Source organism: Volvox carteri (assembly GCF_000143455.1).
Source record: "Volvox carteri f. nagariensis unplaced genomic scaffold VOLCAscaffold_35, whole genome shotgun sequence".
NCBI classification, from domain to species: domain Eukaryota; kingdom Viridiplantae; phylum Chlorophyta; class Chlorophyceae; order Chlamydomonadales; family Volvocaceae; genus Volvox; species Volvox carteri.
The window spans coordinates 743241-758173 of NW_003307578.1; the positions used below are offsets into that span (position 1 = coordinate 743241).

The 14933-nt window shown below is 56.4% G+C and overlaps 2 protein-coding genes across 2 annotated transcripts in view; one reads left to right on the top strand and one right to left on the bottom strand.

Moving 5' to 3' along the window:
* The window catches only part of VOLCADRAFT_94044 (uncharacterized protein), a gene marked incomplete at both ends in the record, with an annotated part of 6387 nt that extends 1082 nt beyond the window's left edge, over positions 1-5305 (bottom strand). Inside the window, 4 exons of the mRNA XM_002953304.1 lie at positions 330-640; positions 1253-1501; positions 2694-3227; positions 5293-5305. Of these exons, the coding sequence (XP_002953350.1) occupies positions 330-640; positions 1253-1501; positions 2694-3227; positions 5293-5305 (1107 nt within the window). The remainder of the gene's footprint in view (positions 1-329; positions 641-1252; positions 1502-2693; positions 3228-5292) is intronic.
* A 2713-nt stretch (positions 5306-8018) lies between these two features.
* VOLCADRAFT_94045 (uncharacterized protein) overlaps positions 8019-14933 on the top strand; it is a gene marked incomplete at both ends in the record, with an annotated part of 9536 nt that continues 2621 nt past the window's right edge. Inside the window, 9 exons of the mRNA XM_002953221.1 lie at positions 8019-8118; positions 8230-10376; positions 10912-11059; positions 11430-11533; positions 11741-11815; positions 12030-12053; positions 13222-13281; positions 13570-13725; positions 13987-14262. Of these exons, the coding sequence (XP_002953267.1) occupies positions 8019-8118; positions 8230-10376; positions 10912-11059; positions 11430-11533; positions 11741-11815; positions 12030-12053; positions 13222-13281; positions 13570-13725; positions 13987-14262 (3090 nt within the window). The remainder of the gene's footprint in view (positions 8119-8229; positions 10377-10911; positions 11060-11429; positions 11534-11740; positions 11816-12029; positions 12054-13221; positions 13282-13569; positions 13726-13986; positions 14263-14933) is intronic.

The window sequence follows — 14933 nt, forward strand, 5'->3', positions numbered from 1 at the left end:
GCCTGTTGGAGCGGCGGGGTTGGGGAGGGGCTGTGTGGCTGGGGCGATGGGGGTAAGGGACTGCTGGGGGGTGGTGTGGCTGGAGTGGGGCTTGGGGTTGGGCTGGGGGGTAGGCTGGGGGTTGGGCTGGGGGGTAAGCTGGGGGTTGGGCTGGGGGGTAAGCTGGGGGTTGGGGGTGGGCTGGGGGGTGGGCTGGGGGGTGGGCTGGGGAGCGGGCTGGGGGGTGGGGGTGGCAGCTGCATTTCGGTCCAAAGCCATGTCTCGTCAGTACGCAGCAGTACAGTTTTATTGGGTGCGAACAATGTCCCGGAGCCCCACGCATATCCCACCCCATTGTAGACCCGTAAGGCCAGCATGTTCGCTCCCGCCACCAGGTTGATTGAAGTGTAGAGAAAACCTGTATTAGGCGGGGGAAGCCCTCTTCCATTTACAAACAATACACCAGAATCGTCAGCCCTTAGGTGAAACGTGGCGTTCACAACTGGCTCGGACGTGGTGTAGATTTTATAAAAGTACGTGAGCCAGTATTGCGAAGGGCGGTTCCATCCACTACCAAAAGCGTTCGGACCGGACCAAACAACGATGGCATTCGGATCTGGCCATGATTGAGTGGTACTGGACATGTCGTAGGTGCATACACCTGCATGCAGCAGTACAAGCAACGCATGTGCATGATGTGTACACGTGTATATTTATGCATGTATGTTTATGCATGTATGGACGAATCATGGTTGTCGCTTGAATTAACGAGAACGGCATCATCATCAGATGGCGCCCGTTGCATACGTAGCACGACGATGCATGAACAGCACGCAGGATGTGTGAAACAGGGGGGTGTATCTTCGCCCGTGGCAGCTACCCTGCGAAACCCTGCCTTCCCCGGTATTTCGGGGCACCCTCATCCAGTCACCCTAGCCAATTTCTCAGTGGATCGCTCAGGTTCCGAACCCACCACCAGCATCCAACGGAATCTGCCGGGTCGACAGCGGCCCAACTCCAATCCTGGTCGGCTCGCAAGTTAACTTTATCCCAGGTCACCACCGTCCATCAACTAGGGGCGCAGTGCCTTCCACCAATCGGAAGGTCTTTAACCCTATCGGGTATCGATCCCGGGATCTCCCGGGGGCAATGGTCGCGCCTTACCAGTGGTGCCAAACCCTAAATGATGTATAGATGCCTGCTACCCACCACCAGCCAAACTGGTGACTTGTCAGAGTAGCAAGCCCCACGACACGCACTCATCACCACCGACCTCTCTTTGCACCAGCCACCCGATCGCCATCTTGGTAGAAGCCGGGTATTGACTGACCCGGTGGAATGATGTCCCCCTGATCCCCCTTCAGGCGGCACGTGCTGCTACTGCGAACATAGTCCCAGTAGAGACAGGTGGCGCTGCTGTAGCAGGCCTGACAGCAGGCCCCCTCATCGGGCTGGCTGCTGGTGGACAGCGCAGCGGAGTCGATGCCGTACCCAGCGCCGTACATGACCTGAAGCGTGCAGGCTACGATGGAGGGGATGTGGAAGACGGCAGCAGGCGGTGGTGGTGAGTGAACACGACATGCAGGCAGTCAGCAGTCAGCAGTCCTTATTAGGCCATGCTGGACGGGAGCTCACCATGTCCACTCCACTCCACTCTAGTTAACAACCCCGGCCACCATTTTTAATTTACGATCCAGCCAGATACCTCCACGTCAGGATAATAGGGCCCGCGATCGGATCAGGCGGTGGTGTAAGTGCGCCCCGGCGGGAGTCGTCGGCTGTGTACGTGGCATGCATGGAAATGCGATATACACAACCCGCTGAAACTGGACCACGCAGCCGATAGACCTATACCGCCTGCGATACCTAGTGTGGTAGTGTAGTAACTAAGCTCGCGTGTAACCCCGACCTATCCGGCGTGGACCCCGCACGCACTCACTGTACTTGGGGGCTGTGCGCGGGCCATCCGATACACCATACACCATACACCCAATGTTATATCACCCAAGACTTATGAAATCAGAAAATTACCGATCGGCGGATGCAGATCCCGTGAACAGTTTATAAAATGCATATAGCCAGGATAGTACACCCGCACATGCGCGCATGTGTAGATGCATACATGCACGCATATATGCACACACGTATGTATGTATGTGTGAAACAGGGGGGTGTATCTTCGCCCGTGGCAGCTACTCTGCGAAACCCTGCCTTCCCCGGTATTTCGGGGCACCCTCATCCAGTTACCCTAGTCAACTTCTCAGTGGATCACTCAGGTTCCGCACCCACCACCAGCATCCAATGGAATCTGCCGGGTCGACAGCGGCCCAACTCCATTCCTGGTCGGCTTGCAGGTTAACTTTATCCCAGGTCACCACCGTCCATCATCTAGGGGCGCAATACCTTCCTTGATCGGAAGGATTATTGATCCTAAAGGTTATCGATCCCGGGATCTCTCGGGGGTAATGGTCGCGCGTTACCAGTGGTGCCAAACCCTAGTATGTATGTATGTTTATCTGTCTGACGTACTACACTGCTGCATAAACTAGGCCTAGGTAGGTTGCTAGCTAGCACGCGCAGTCAACCAGCAGTAGTCTTGCCCTCAACATAACAAATAAAGCCACGATATATACTCTTGACATGTCCAGAATTTTACTGAACAGTAATTTTACTGTACAGTACTGCCAACGGTCGCAATGTCAACAGTAATCCACCTGCGGGTGTGCCGTACACTTGCAACTCAGCCACTGCCAAGTTCATCGATGACGTGGTGTTGATGTTGCCGTTTCGAACCGTGAGGATGCGACCAGTAGTCCTACTACTACTGCCCGATGGACCATTGACGACCAGAAATGAAATCAAACCGCCGGTCGTGCCAGGCCCAGTAGGAGTTTGGCTAAGTAGAAAATTGTACGTGAATAAGACTGGCCTGGTCGAGACATCGAAGCCGCCAAGTCGGAACTCAGGATTTACAAGCTCATTCCCGCAGCAATCCCTCCGAAGGTAGAGCGTTATACTGGAGACGGTCACCAGCTCCCCGAAGTCGACCGCTAGCCATTGACCTGTGACGTTGGCGCTGATGAAGGTGCTGCTCCTGCTGCCGTCCGGGGGAATGATGCCATCGTTCGCCCTGCCTGCGAAGTATTCACTGGAGAGCACTGAAGACGCGAAGATCCGCTTCTCGATGGCGATGTTGGCGAGGGGGGGTGGCGGAGGCGGAGGCGGTGGTGGCGGTGTCGTAATAGCGCCTGCATGCGCCGGCATACACAGCATACACAGCATCATGGGCGTACTACATTGGTTGCGCGTGGTGCAGCATATCTGTGTCAGCCGAATGTACGACACGCATGATTACATTTATAAATGGGCAATGGACTGGCACACTGTTGGCCATAGCCAGATATTGCCCTTTACGTACATGCTTGGGTGATTCATTACTTGCGGACACGCACCTTTTAATTCCTTACGGTTATTACCACCACTACTACTATTATTACAAATATTACTATGATTATTGATACCACTACACAAGCCAGGATTATCATTCACCTTGCCCATTTACTGTGATATGCTCCATGGGGGGTGCCGCCACCAAGTATAACAGCAGGAACGTCAAGGAGTACGGCATTTTGCCTTGCATTAGCGTAAGGTGTAGGCCGCGCTGCTGCATTAGCACCGTACGATTGCCGTACCGCGCTGCGCTCTCCAGCGTGCCAGTCGTCTGGACTGAATAAGTACCTGCTGTACGACCACTAGGTAGGGAGTAGGACTCCACCACTCACGCCATGCAAGGGTTCCTCGTGGGCCGAGTGTGATATGAGAATTTCAAAATTAAACTCGCAGCTCGCCGGTTAGCAGATGAAGGGGCCAAGGAGCAAGGTACTTTGCTTGATTGGCTGCGTAACCATATATGTATGTTGGATGCCGGCGGTGGGTGCTGAACATGAGCGATCCACTGAGAAGTCGACTAAGGTGACTGGATGAGGGTGCCCCGAAATACCGGGGAAGACAGGGTTTCGCCGGGTAGCGGCCACGGGCGAAGATATGACCCCCCTGTCCCACACATCATGTACGTGTATGGATTGATTGATACGTTCACGTTGCCGCCTGCTGGGTGGAGGGACGGGTATACCGGCATAGTAAGACGACAAGACGCATCCATCGTTGAAAGCAAAAGCTTTTTTCGTGTGTAAAATTTTTTGATCGCCTTTGGGTCGTGTCCTCGTATCATAGCAGATAGGGATGGTCCTTACCTAGCACACAAGGGCTCGAATTGCACACGAAATTAAGCATCAGACGTGCGTTATATTGCATACGTACCCTTTCTTGCTTGCGTGTGCTTCCCTGGCCAATCGCTCGCCCGGCCGGCGGTACAAAAACAGCTTATTACCGTAGTTGCAAAGCTACCTAAAAAGCCAAGCTACTCTTGAACGAGACGAGCTGCTTCGTTTCCTTGGGGCCCTGTTATCAGCAAGCTACGCCATGACCGTGGTGAGGCAACGTCTTTGAGAAGCGAGTAAGCGAGTAAGCGCACGAAGGACATTTTTGTTGACGCCAAGCAGGTGCGTCCAATGTACTATTAGCTAGCTCGCTTCGCTCAACGTTTGGAGTATTTGTATTATGAATATGGGATGAATCATATTTTTTCCTTTTCCCCCTCTCTGTAGCTCTATTACCAGATTTTATTTCTATCGCCCACTCAGGGTAAATAAGTGACAAGGTACTAGTCACCACATCTCCTTGGTGACATGGGTTTATTTGCCGCTGCGCGCGTGTATACGAACTCGTGCGGAGTTAGTTGCACACGCTATGCATGCACCTATCGCCGCCGATTCGTCTTAAAATACTACACTCGAATCGATCTGTGGCGATATGGCGATAAGATCTACTACAGGGTCAAAATCAATGACAAAAAATCATGTGCTATATACACCTGGCTGTTACACGTATTATTATGTGCGTCGTCTGTCCTGCTCGTCGCATATCGATCTGTCGCCGGCTGGCCGTTACAATTAGTTAATATATACCGGCGGGTGTACATACATGGTTTGTTACATGTACATATATATATATAGATGCTGCTTGCACTAAGCTATGTCTCACTCCGCGATCCGCAGCCTCTTCTTTATCTACATATATGTGCTTTACAAGTTCATGTGCTACTGCTGAAACTAATAACGCCCGCTGCAAATGAAAAAATATAATATTTTACGACCCTGTCTGTAGACCAAAAAGAAATTACAGACGTATGCTGTGGATCTGCGGAAGCAGAAAAGCATGTTCGTTTCATTTTTTCACAACGCACGCTCGCACCTGCCACATACATATGCGCGTTTCGTTTATCTTTATCGTCAATGCTGCTGCTGATGGCAATTGGTCACTACTTGCCAGTCCGCTGTTGTCTGCCGTTTGTCGCGAGCTTCAAGCAGGCTTGCTAACTTTGACATATGTAACAATACATACACGATGTTTCATATATATTATATATATGTATGTAAGAAGCCTGCCGTTATCGGGCGAGAATGAAACGACCATCTCGGTTTTTCTGAAGTAATGTTATCCTACCTTACTTGCATGGAATGGCCAAGCGAGATGAGTGGCATCCAGCGGCTCTGCCGTCTTTCCGGAAGAAACTCATTATTATTATTGGCCATCTAAGCAATTACTACCCAGCCGTGTCTAGCCATCAATGCAGTGCATGCGTGCAAACACGCACGCCGCCCCGGCCAGGTGCCAACTACGTATAGAACTCATCATCCATCATGGTAATGAACGCCTAGGGAGTCGAGACGGGCTGTGTGGGTGGGTGGGTGGGTGAGGAATTAGAGTGCCCACCAGCTTCGTCCATTCCTCGTAGGAAATGCTGCTGCTGCTGCGACGGCGGCGGCGGCGGCAGCATCGGCGCCGTCTGCTGAATGCTGATGCTGACGCTGCTTCGGAGGGATCTGTTGATTATGCTGCTGCGGCGGCGGGGGCGTCTGTGGATGAATCCACAGCATATGCTGCTGCGGCGGCGGGGGCACCAAATACGTCATCGGCGGCATCGGCGGCGGCGGCTTCTGGGTATGCCGAGGCGGCGGTGCCTACTACTACGGCGGCGATAGCTACGGCGGCGGCGGTGGCTTCGGTGGCTTCAAGTTGCTGTGGTGTGTGCGGTTTCCTCTCGCCGGCTGCAAGTGGCTACGGCAGCAGCAGGCTGGCAGATACATCGCGATTCACAGTGCAAATGCTTTCCAAAGCTACAATAATAATTTACGAAATTAAGCTACAGTTTTAAAAAAGGTTCTGTGTCCTCAGTGATCTATTGCAAGCTAGCTAGAGTTCCTCGGACACTGGAATGAAACGTTCCAAACGCTCCCACGCTTTCGCCACATGCATCGAAAAATTCGAGCCTAAGCGTATCAATCCAAGCCTTCGTCTGCCAATCCAAGACATTGGTTCAGGAATCAATGGCTGCATGTTGCTACATAGCTGCGGAAGAAATAATCCTCAGCGAAAGCTTATATCTTATTATCATTTTTGCTACTGTAAAATTTACGGAGTATCATGCGTCACGGTATGTGCTCAAAGTGGTAGCCAGCCACACAGGACATGCATTACATTTATAGCGCGATTAATTTCTGAATTGCAATGCCAGCCCTTAATCGCTGGGCTTGAAGCGAGAATGTGTGCCTCGAGAGGCGCATACATGCATATTGCATAGAGAGGCTATTATTATTATTGTTGTTGTTGTTGCTTCCTGAGCGCTTCCCTCGGGCGCTTCCTTCAGCTCCAGCCGCTCCAGCATCCCCTTATTAGATTGCTTTGGAGGCACACAGGCATCGTCGTCCGGGACTTTTCATTATAATGAACGAACTGCTGTGAACTGCTGAAGGCGGCGGCTTTCACTTCAGCAGGGCTTTCATCATCACAGCTTCGTTTGTCTTGGCGCGGCCGACCGCAAACGGGCGCATCAGCCGTGAGCCCGACCCGACATCAGGCGACGTGCTCGCCTGCTATCCAGGTTGTTCAGGGTTGCACCGCCCTTGCTCCTAAGGGCGCCCAGAAAGAAAAAACAGTACCGTCGTCACCGCCGCGAAGAAAGCACACAACGCACGCGCGGCTGTCAACGCAAAAAGCGTGCGCACAAGAGTTGCTTGTTTTCACGGCGGCTTGCTCCAAAAGGTGAGGACAACGGTGAGCGAGGTAAAAATTAAACAGTATGACGATGAATGTTCCTTTTCCGCGGTTAACGCCGAGGCATGCTCATAACAACAAGGAATCTTGCAAGATTCGAGGCATCCAGATAGCGTAGCATTCTATTCTATCTTCACAACGAAGCAGCAAGCTGACCTAAGCCAGCAGAGCCTCGACGCATGGATACCTCGCACAATATTTCATCCCACACGCCTGCCAACATCACCTCGTCCTTATAGACTTGCACACCGAGCAGGCCGACGAAACGTGCAGCCCGTATTTTGAAACCTTGCTGCTGCGCTCCTATTGGATAGGAGCCGCGTAACTTTTTCACAACATTTTGTCTGCCATACGCACATCCATGCTTTGTCGATGCTGCAGTCGTAAGACGCGACATAACAACGCCCTACGTAACTGCTTGGACCACTGCTCCGCGTCCATGTAATAAGCCCGTCCTACTCTGCTAGCAGACGGAAGTGGCCCCTCAAGGTGCCACCTATCATCTCCACAGCGAGGAGCCCAGCTAAGCTAAATACTCAGACCGTCTATCTACCGTGCTCGACCCGCTGTAGGCAAGATTTTCCGACGAAAATATATAATCCGCTTATCACCTATTTGCTGGGCGCGCTGCCTCGTCTGTCTGATTCGCTTGCCCGCGCGCGCTTTGCCTTCTTTCCCGTCCTCTGTCCCCCTCACCCGGCTGCTCCACGTCTCCGTACCCCGCCACGCAACCCGCTGGCACCCCTCCGTGTTCCTTCAGCACACCTCCGAGACCCCCGAGACCGCAGCCAGCAGTAACTACTGCGACTGCTACTGCGCCGCTTTCTCTGTGTACGGCATTACCTCGCACAAAAGAGACGATGATGTACGACAGTAACACCTTCAGTAGCACTAGAAGCAATAATGGCGGCGGCGGCGATGCCGCCGCCGCCGCAGAGAGCAGCAAACTAGGCGGCCCGACAGGTGTGCACGCCGCCGCCGCCGCCACAGCAGCAGTAGCGGCAGCAGCAGTCACGTCACGACACGTCACGGCAGTGCCGTGCATTGGACAACCATCACCCTCCGCCGCCACAGCTGCTGCGCCGACGGAAACGGTACGACTGTCCTCGAGTGCCGCTGCCGTACATCCACTCCGCAGTGCCCTTTCCCCGCACTCCGCCAACTTCGCCGGCTCGTCCCCATCCTCGTCACCATCATCGGGGACTTCTTCCTTTGCAAGCATTATTGCGCCCCATCTTCCCATGGAAGGTTCCCGTAGAAATGACGAGGAGTACGGCGACGGTGACGTCGATAGCGGAGGCGGAGGCGACGAAAGCGACGTACAGCAGATTGCCGCCTGCAGCTCTTTCGACGGCGACGGCGACGCGAAAACTGCAAGCAGCGGGTCCGCTTCGCCACCGCCGTCGACTGCGTCGGCGATCCAGATTGCGCCAACAACGGTGCAGCCGGAGCCGCCGGAGCTGCGGGCGGCGCCGCCGCTGCCGCCGGCGGCGTTCCCCGGCGCGGCAGTACCGCTAGCAGCGGCGGCGGCGGCGGCGCTTCTGCCTCCCAGCCAGTTCCACCGCTACTTTGCACGGATGTACGAAGCACATGCTGAGGCGATGGCGGAGCTAGCGGCGGCGGCGTCTGCGGTTCCGGCTCACGGCGGCGGCGGCGGCGATGTAGCCGTCAACGACAGCGCCGACGATGCCATCCTTCGGAGCGCGGCGGATTCAGAGCTATGGCTGGCTGCGGCGGCGGCAGCGGCGGCGGCAGCGGCGGGGCCACCGCCACCGCCGCCCCCACCACCGCCGCCGCGGCAGCATGCTCCGATCAACGGTACCGCCGCCGCCGCCGCCGCCGCCGCTGGCGGTCATCGCCACCGGTCCCACGGAAGCGGCGGCCAGTGCTGGACATCGCTGGCAGAGTGGCGGCAGCGGAATCTGTGGGAGATTGAGGCGACGGAGGGGCTTGTGGCAAACCATAACTTCATACAACCACCTACGTACAATCAAGCCGTACAACGCAACCGATGGCACGACATCTCGGCATCGGCGTCACTGCCGCCGCCGCCGCCGCCGCCGGCGGCGGCGGTCCTACGGCATTCATTAAGCACCGGCAGAAGTCCTTACTGGCCTGCAGCTGCCGCCTGCACCTCCGCCGCGCGAGCATTCACAGCGCCACCGCCGCCGCCGCCACCGCCAGTGCCGCTACCGACGCCGCCGCGGGGTCCTGCGCCATCTGTCGTCGGCGCCGGCGGCGGGGCCACCGGGGCCAATGTGCTCAGCCCTGCTGGGAAGATGCTGTACAGGTTCTTTAGCCAACGGGCCGCCGGTGGCGGCGGCGTTTGCGGCGGTGGTGGTGGTGGTGGTGGCGGCGGTGGTGACGTTGGCGGCAGTGCGATTGACGGTACCGGTGGCGGCGGCGCCGGCGGAGCTGACGGCCGCGAAATCGCGGCGGCGGCGGCGGTGGCGGCGACGGGCGGTTGTTTTACCGTATTTTCCACATCGGAGGCAGTGATGGCGCTTCAGGACAACGATGGAATTGAGGTTCGGACTTCGAGTCCTGCTGCCGACACAGCTGCTGGTTCTCCTGCTTGTGATGATGAAGCTGCTACACCTGCTGCGAGTGCTGCTGATGCGATATGCATGTTCGGTGCCGGGAAAGACTGCATAGTGCGGAAGCATGCAAACGCCGCCGATGTCACTGTGTACGACATATACAACGCCGATGGTCAACGTGTGCACTCATCGCCGGTGGGTTTCTACGACGATTCGGACCTGGCGGCCCTGTCGTATCTGCCGTACCTTGGCCTCAATGACGGTTTCTCGGCGGACGCGCAAGTACACGGGTTACAGTACGGCGGCGGCGGCGGCGGCGGCGGTGTTGGTGGTGGTGTTCGCTCACGGCCAATGGATGGCGCGTATGAGTCATTGCACGGCGCGTCGCCATATTCGCATCCGTTGTACGGCGGCGGCAGTGTCTTTGCGTCACCGACGTCGAACCATCCTGCGTCGCCGCCGCTGCACGGCGGAGAGCGAGGTCGCGGCGGCGGCGGCGGCGGCGGCGGATTCATGCCTGGCGACGGCCCGACCGGCGGCGGTATCCGTGGCGGCGGCGGCGGCGGCGGTGGCGGCTGTCTGCGGTTGGAGTCCCTGTTTGGTCGCCTGGTGACTTTGAGCTGCGACCAGCAAGGCAGCCGGGTGGTGCAGCGGCTACTGTGCTCGGCACACAGCGAGCAGGTGGGCGTGTATGTGTGTGTGTATGCTGTATGTATGCGTGTATGCGAAGTGGGGAGGGAGCCGGAAGGGGAGGGGGCGGGGAAGACCTGGTAGACGGTCGGGGGAAGGTCTTCCAGTCGCCTGACGTCGTCGACATCCGTAGCGACAGGCCAAGCAGCCATTGCCACCAATACGGTCTGCAAACCAGGTCCAGTCCATAAACTAGACGTCATCTCCACATACCACCAAATCCTCACTCTGCCGAACAATTTGAGGATACTGCCCGATTGAGGATCTGAACCCTAACATCATAATGTGCTAGATGAAGCGACGACATCAGAGCTAGATAGGAAATGTATGTCAATTGTCTGATACGAAACCTGAAGCCGATAAAAACAACATTGCGTTACCGGGGAGTCGAACCCCGCTCTTTTGCTTGGAAGGCAAATATCCTACCGATGGACTAGTAACGCCTGATGAACAATGACAGAATAAAAGCTATTATATAATTTACTGTAGAACGTGTGCAACGTGTGACCGTGGTTACCGTGGCCAGCACAGTCGAGTAACGAGTAAATATGGAATGTACGAACAAATGTACGGCACACAGGTCGGTCGCTGCTTGGACGAGCTGTTGCCGTGCATGATGGAAGTGGCATGCCACCCGTACGGCAACTACGTACTGCAGCAGTTAATGACTGTTGGTAAGTTGGCTTGGCGCTTGGATATGCTGGTGGTGCTGTGTGTTTGAGGTGGGGGGGAGGAGAGGGGGGGGGGCAGACATGCGCAATAGGAGTGCGGGAGAAACACCGGTGCATGTGCGTTTCGGTCAGGAAGAGGGATGAGGCGCCAAGATATCGTCTGATAACTATTGTGCCTAAAATATCATTGTTTCTGTGACGCTGTGTCACGTTGAATTCCCCCTAGAGATTTCAAAATAAATATATATTCTCGTATGTGTAGTATGAGTATTAGGAAGTATGTCGTTACCTGAAATCTATGATCATGTTCCTGCCAACCGCTAACTTCCAACACCTGCCCAACTCCTTCCAACTCCTAACCAACCAATACAAGGCGGCTCCCGGCACAAGCTGCGGATTTGCGGGGTTCTGGCAGGGCATATTCTGGAACTCTCCTTCGACCCGTACGGCTGCCGTGTCGTACAGAAGCTCCTGGAGGTGAGCCGTACAAGCACGTCGTACACGGACACATATATCGTTTAGCACTGGCCAGGGATGGGAATCGGTGCTGTAGCAGCTGTTTATTATCGCTATATTACCTGTGGCCATTGCTGTTAGTACGAGCGCCGCGTTACTCAGGCCACATTACTAATACCATGCTTGTTTCTATGCTGCGGCACAACGACCACCCAACTGCTTCAAAAGGTGGTTCCGGAGGAGCAAGCTGCTGCTGCGGTTTCGGAGCTTGACGGTGCTGTTATGCGTTGTGTACGGGACAAGGTGGGTGTCATGCATCCGTACATTTCGATACGTGCCCTGCCCCTCCCAGCAACCTAGCGGCCAATTCCTCGCCCCGCCCCGCCCCGCCCTTGCTCTCGCAACTTCCCCCTTCTAACCGACGCCTGTCCGACGTCTTCAACTACCAACTGCCAACTGCCAGTGCGCCCACCACGTGCTCCGAGCCGCGCTCCACCACGTACCCCACCACCGCCAGATCTTCCTGGTGGATGGACTGCAGGTGGAGGGGGGGGGGGCCAAACAGAGGGGAAGGAGGGGGGAAAGAGGGGGGAAAGGACACGCGCGTGCGGGTTTTAGTGGTGTTCAGTGGGGGAGTGTGGGGAACTCCCTAAGTGCTTGCGTGCTTGCCTTCGTGGTGGGGGGAGGGTCACGTGAGGTTCTGTTAGTTAGTTGGAGGAGTGTTGGGGGCTGTCGAGATGTGGCTGCGTTCCCATAGCGCATACACACACACATACACACACACACACGCTCCTGAGTCTCAAATGCTGAGTATATTTCGTCTGTGTCGCTCTTCCCCGCCCCTCCTTGTCACCGTCACGGTACGGTGCGGCGCGGTGGCTCGGTTGTTGTACACTCGTACGGCAGGCGGCACTGCCTTCCCTTGCTCGTCATCCGTACGGCTGTCGGTTAGTCCAGTCGTTACTTCAAACGGTTTGCGAGCCTGAGAGATGGAGAGCCATTGGGTGGGACCTGTTACAGGTACGTGCGTATGTATGTATGTGTGCATATGCACGTATGTGTATGTGTGTGTATTGAGTTTGGAAGGGTAGCGGCCGAACGGTCCAAACCCTGTATACATATGTGTGATATGCGGCACATTGTAATGAGGGGATGAGAGTTTGTTGGTGTGTGTGTATGTGCGTGTGCACGGCAGGTGTGTATACTTCCGGTTATGGATTCCGGCTGTGACCTCCCGCCAGGCACACGTGCACACATACACACATACACACACGCCTGAGTGTGCTCCATCACCCCAGGTATCCAAACCCACTCTCCCCCAACCCCCAACCCTCAACCTCCAACCTCCAACCTCCAACCAATGCGCCGGCACCTCAGAGCGGCACTCAACGGGTTCACGTGCACTCACCCGCCTCACGCTACCTACCGCACACACACACACACACATATCTCACATCGCCCAACCAATCGTCGAGCCCACCCTGGAGCGAACATTTTCGAAAGAACCACCACCGCCACCAACCGCCACCAACCGCCACGTGGCCTCCAACACCCTGAAGTAGCTGGCCGCCGCGCTGGAAAGGCCTCTCGAGATGCTGCCAGTGGCGGAGCGCTTGACCACCGCGTATTTGTAGTTGTTCTTCAAGTTGCCGTACTGTGTACTACCGGCTACTACACACACACACACACTCGCGCCTTCCCCCGTACAGGACGCAACTCAGCTTGGAGGCCACGAGTACGGCAATTACGTCATGCAGACGCTGGCGCAGGTGTGGAGGCGATGGGAAGACTGCCCTTGCGCACGTTCGTTTGTTTTCATGTATGTACGTATGTACGTATGAGCATGTGTGTATCATCATCACATCGAATTACATGTATCACCGGGTTTTTAAATCTGAAGTAGTTGCGCCAAGAGCCCCCCTATTTCCCCCGGAGCATGAACGGGTCATCGAACGTAATGGGATATATATATATATATATATATATATATATATGCAGATATGGGTTTCACCCCCCACCCCCAGCACACCTCACCCCACCCCATCCGCCGTGTTTAGGTCGCCGCACCTCCCGTACGGTCGGCGCTTACGGCGGCTCTGGCGCCGCACTCCGTGCGCTTGGCGTGCTGTCGACACGGCAGTCCCGTACTGGAAGCCGTACTCAAGTACGGCAGTGATGCAGATCGGGAGGTGCTCCTAACGGCATTGCTCGGGGTGAGATCCGAAGTGCCCCCCCGGGGCGGGGGAGGGTTGGGGGGGGTGGGGTGGGGGGAGGAGGGGAGGTAGCGCGGCCTGGAGGTGGTGCGCCAAGGCTGGAGGGGGTGCGTGTCCGCCTCTAACACACATACATACACACGCACGCGTCCCCCCGTCCCCCACCCCACCGTAAGCTTGCCGCCCCTCCCCCGACCCCGTGTATGTGCACGCTACCCACACACCCATATATCCATCCACTCACCCGCCCCGCCCGGCCAGGCACCTGAGGCGGGGAGCACCGCCGGCGGCGGCGGCGGCGGCGGGAGTAGCTCGTACCAATCCGGCCGTCGTACGGCACGAGACGCGTCGGCTTCCCCCTCCTCCGGAAGCCAGGTTGACAGCGAGGTGCCGTACACCCGGGGTTCCCTGCTACTGCCAGTAGCTCACGGCGGCGGCGGCGGCGGTGGCGGTGGCGGCAGTGGTGGCGGCGGCGGAAGGGCGCTTCGACTTGCATGCGACCCCTTCGGGAACTACGTCTTGCAGAGGTGCTTCCAGGTGCGTGTGTATGTATGTATGCATGTATGTATGCATGTATGTATGTGCGTATTTATTGTTACACATCTGCCAGGCCGACACTGACCGCATTGGGCACCTAGCCGTAGCCATCAGAGAGGCCGCCCAAGCACTCGGCTTCAAGTCCTCCACATGTGTTGAGGGGCGTCGTACATTGAGGGGCGTCGTACATTGAGGGGAGTCGTACATTGAGGGGCGTCGTACATTGAGGGGCGTCGTATCGCCCAACATTGGTGTCCACTAACATCCAGGTGGCGGTCGGTGTTTGTGGCGGCAGGAGCTGCGGAAACCTCCGCCTGCCGCAGTGTCCACATCCATCCACACAGCCCTCCTGAGGCCCTGAGGCCGCAGTCCCCCCCAGTCCGCATCGCCAGGCTTCTAAGCTGTAGCCCCCACTCCATTTCTATTTTCCGGCGGGGACTGAGTCTCTTTCCCCCCCCCCTTAAATCGACCGCACAGGTAGCTGCTCACCACTATTGGCAGCTCACTCGTAGTTCCCATCACCAAGCGCAGGCGGGCTATATACCCCACAGCCCCTTACCACCGTTTAGGAAGGCCGCCACCTCACCCGGGCCGCACTTGAACCACTACAACCTTGCGCAGGCAGGCGCATGTGTGTGTATGTGTGGGGGTGTGTGGGGGGAAGTTGGGGG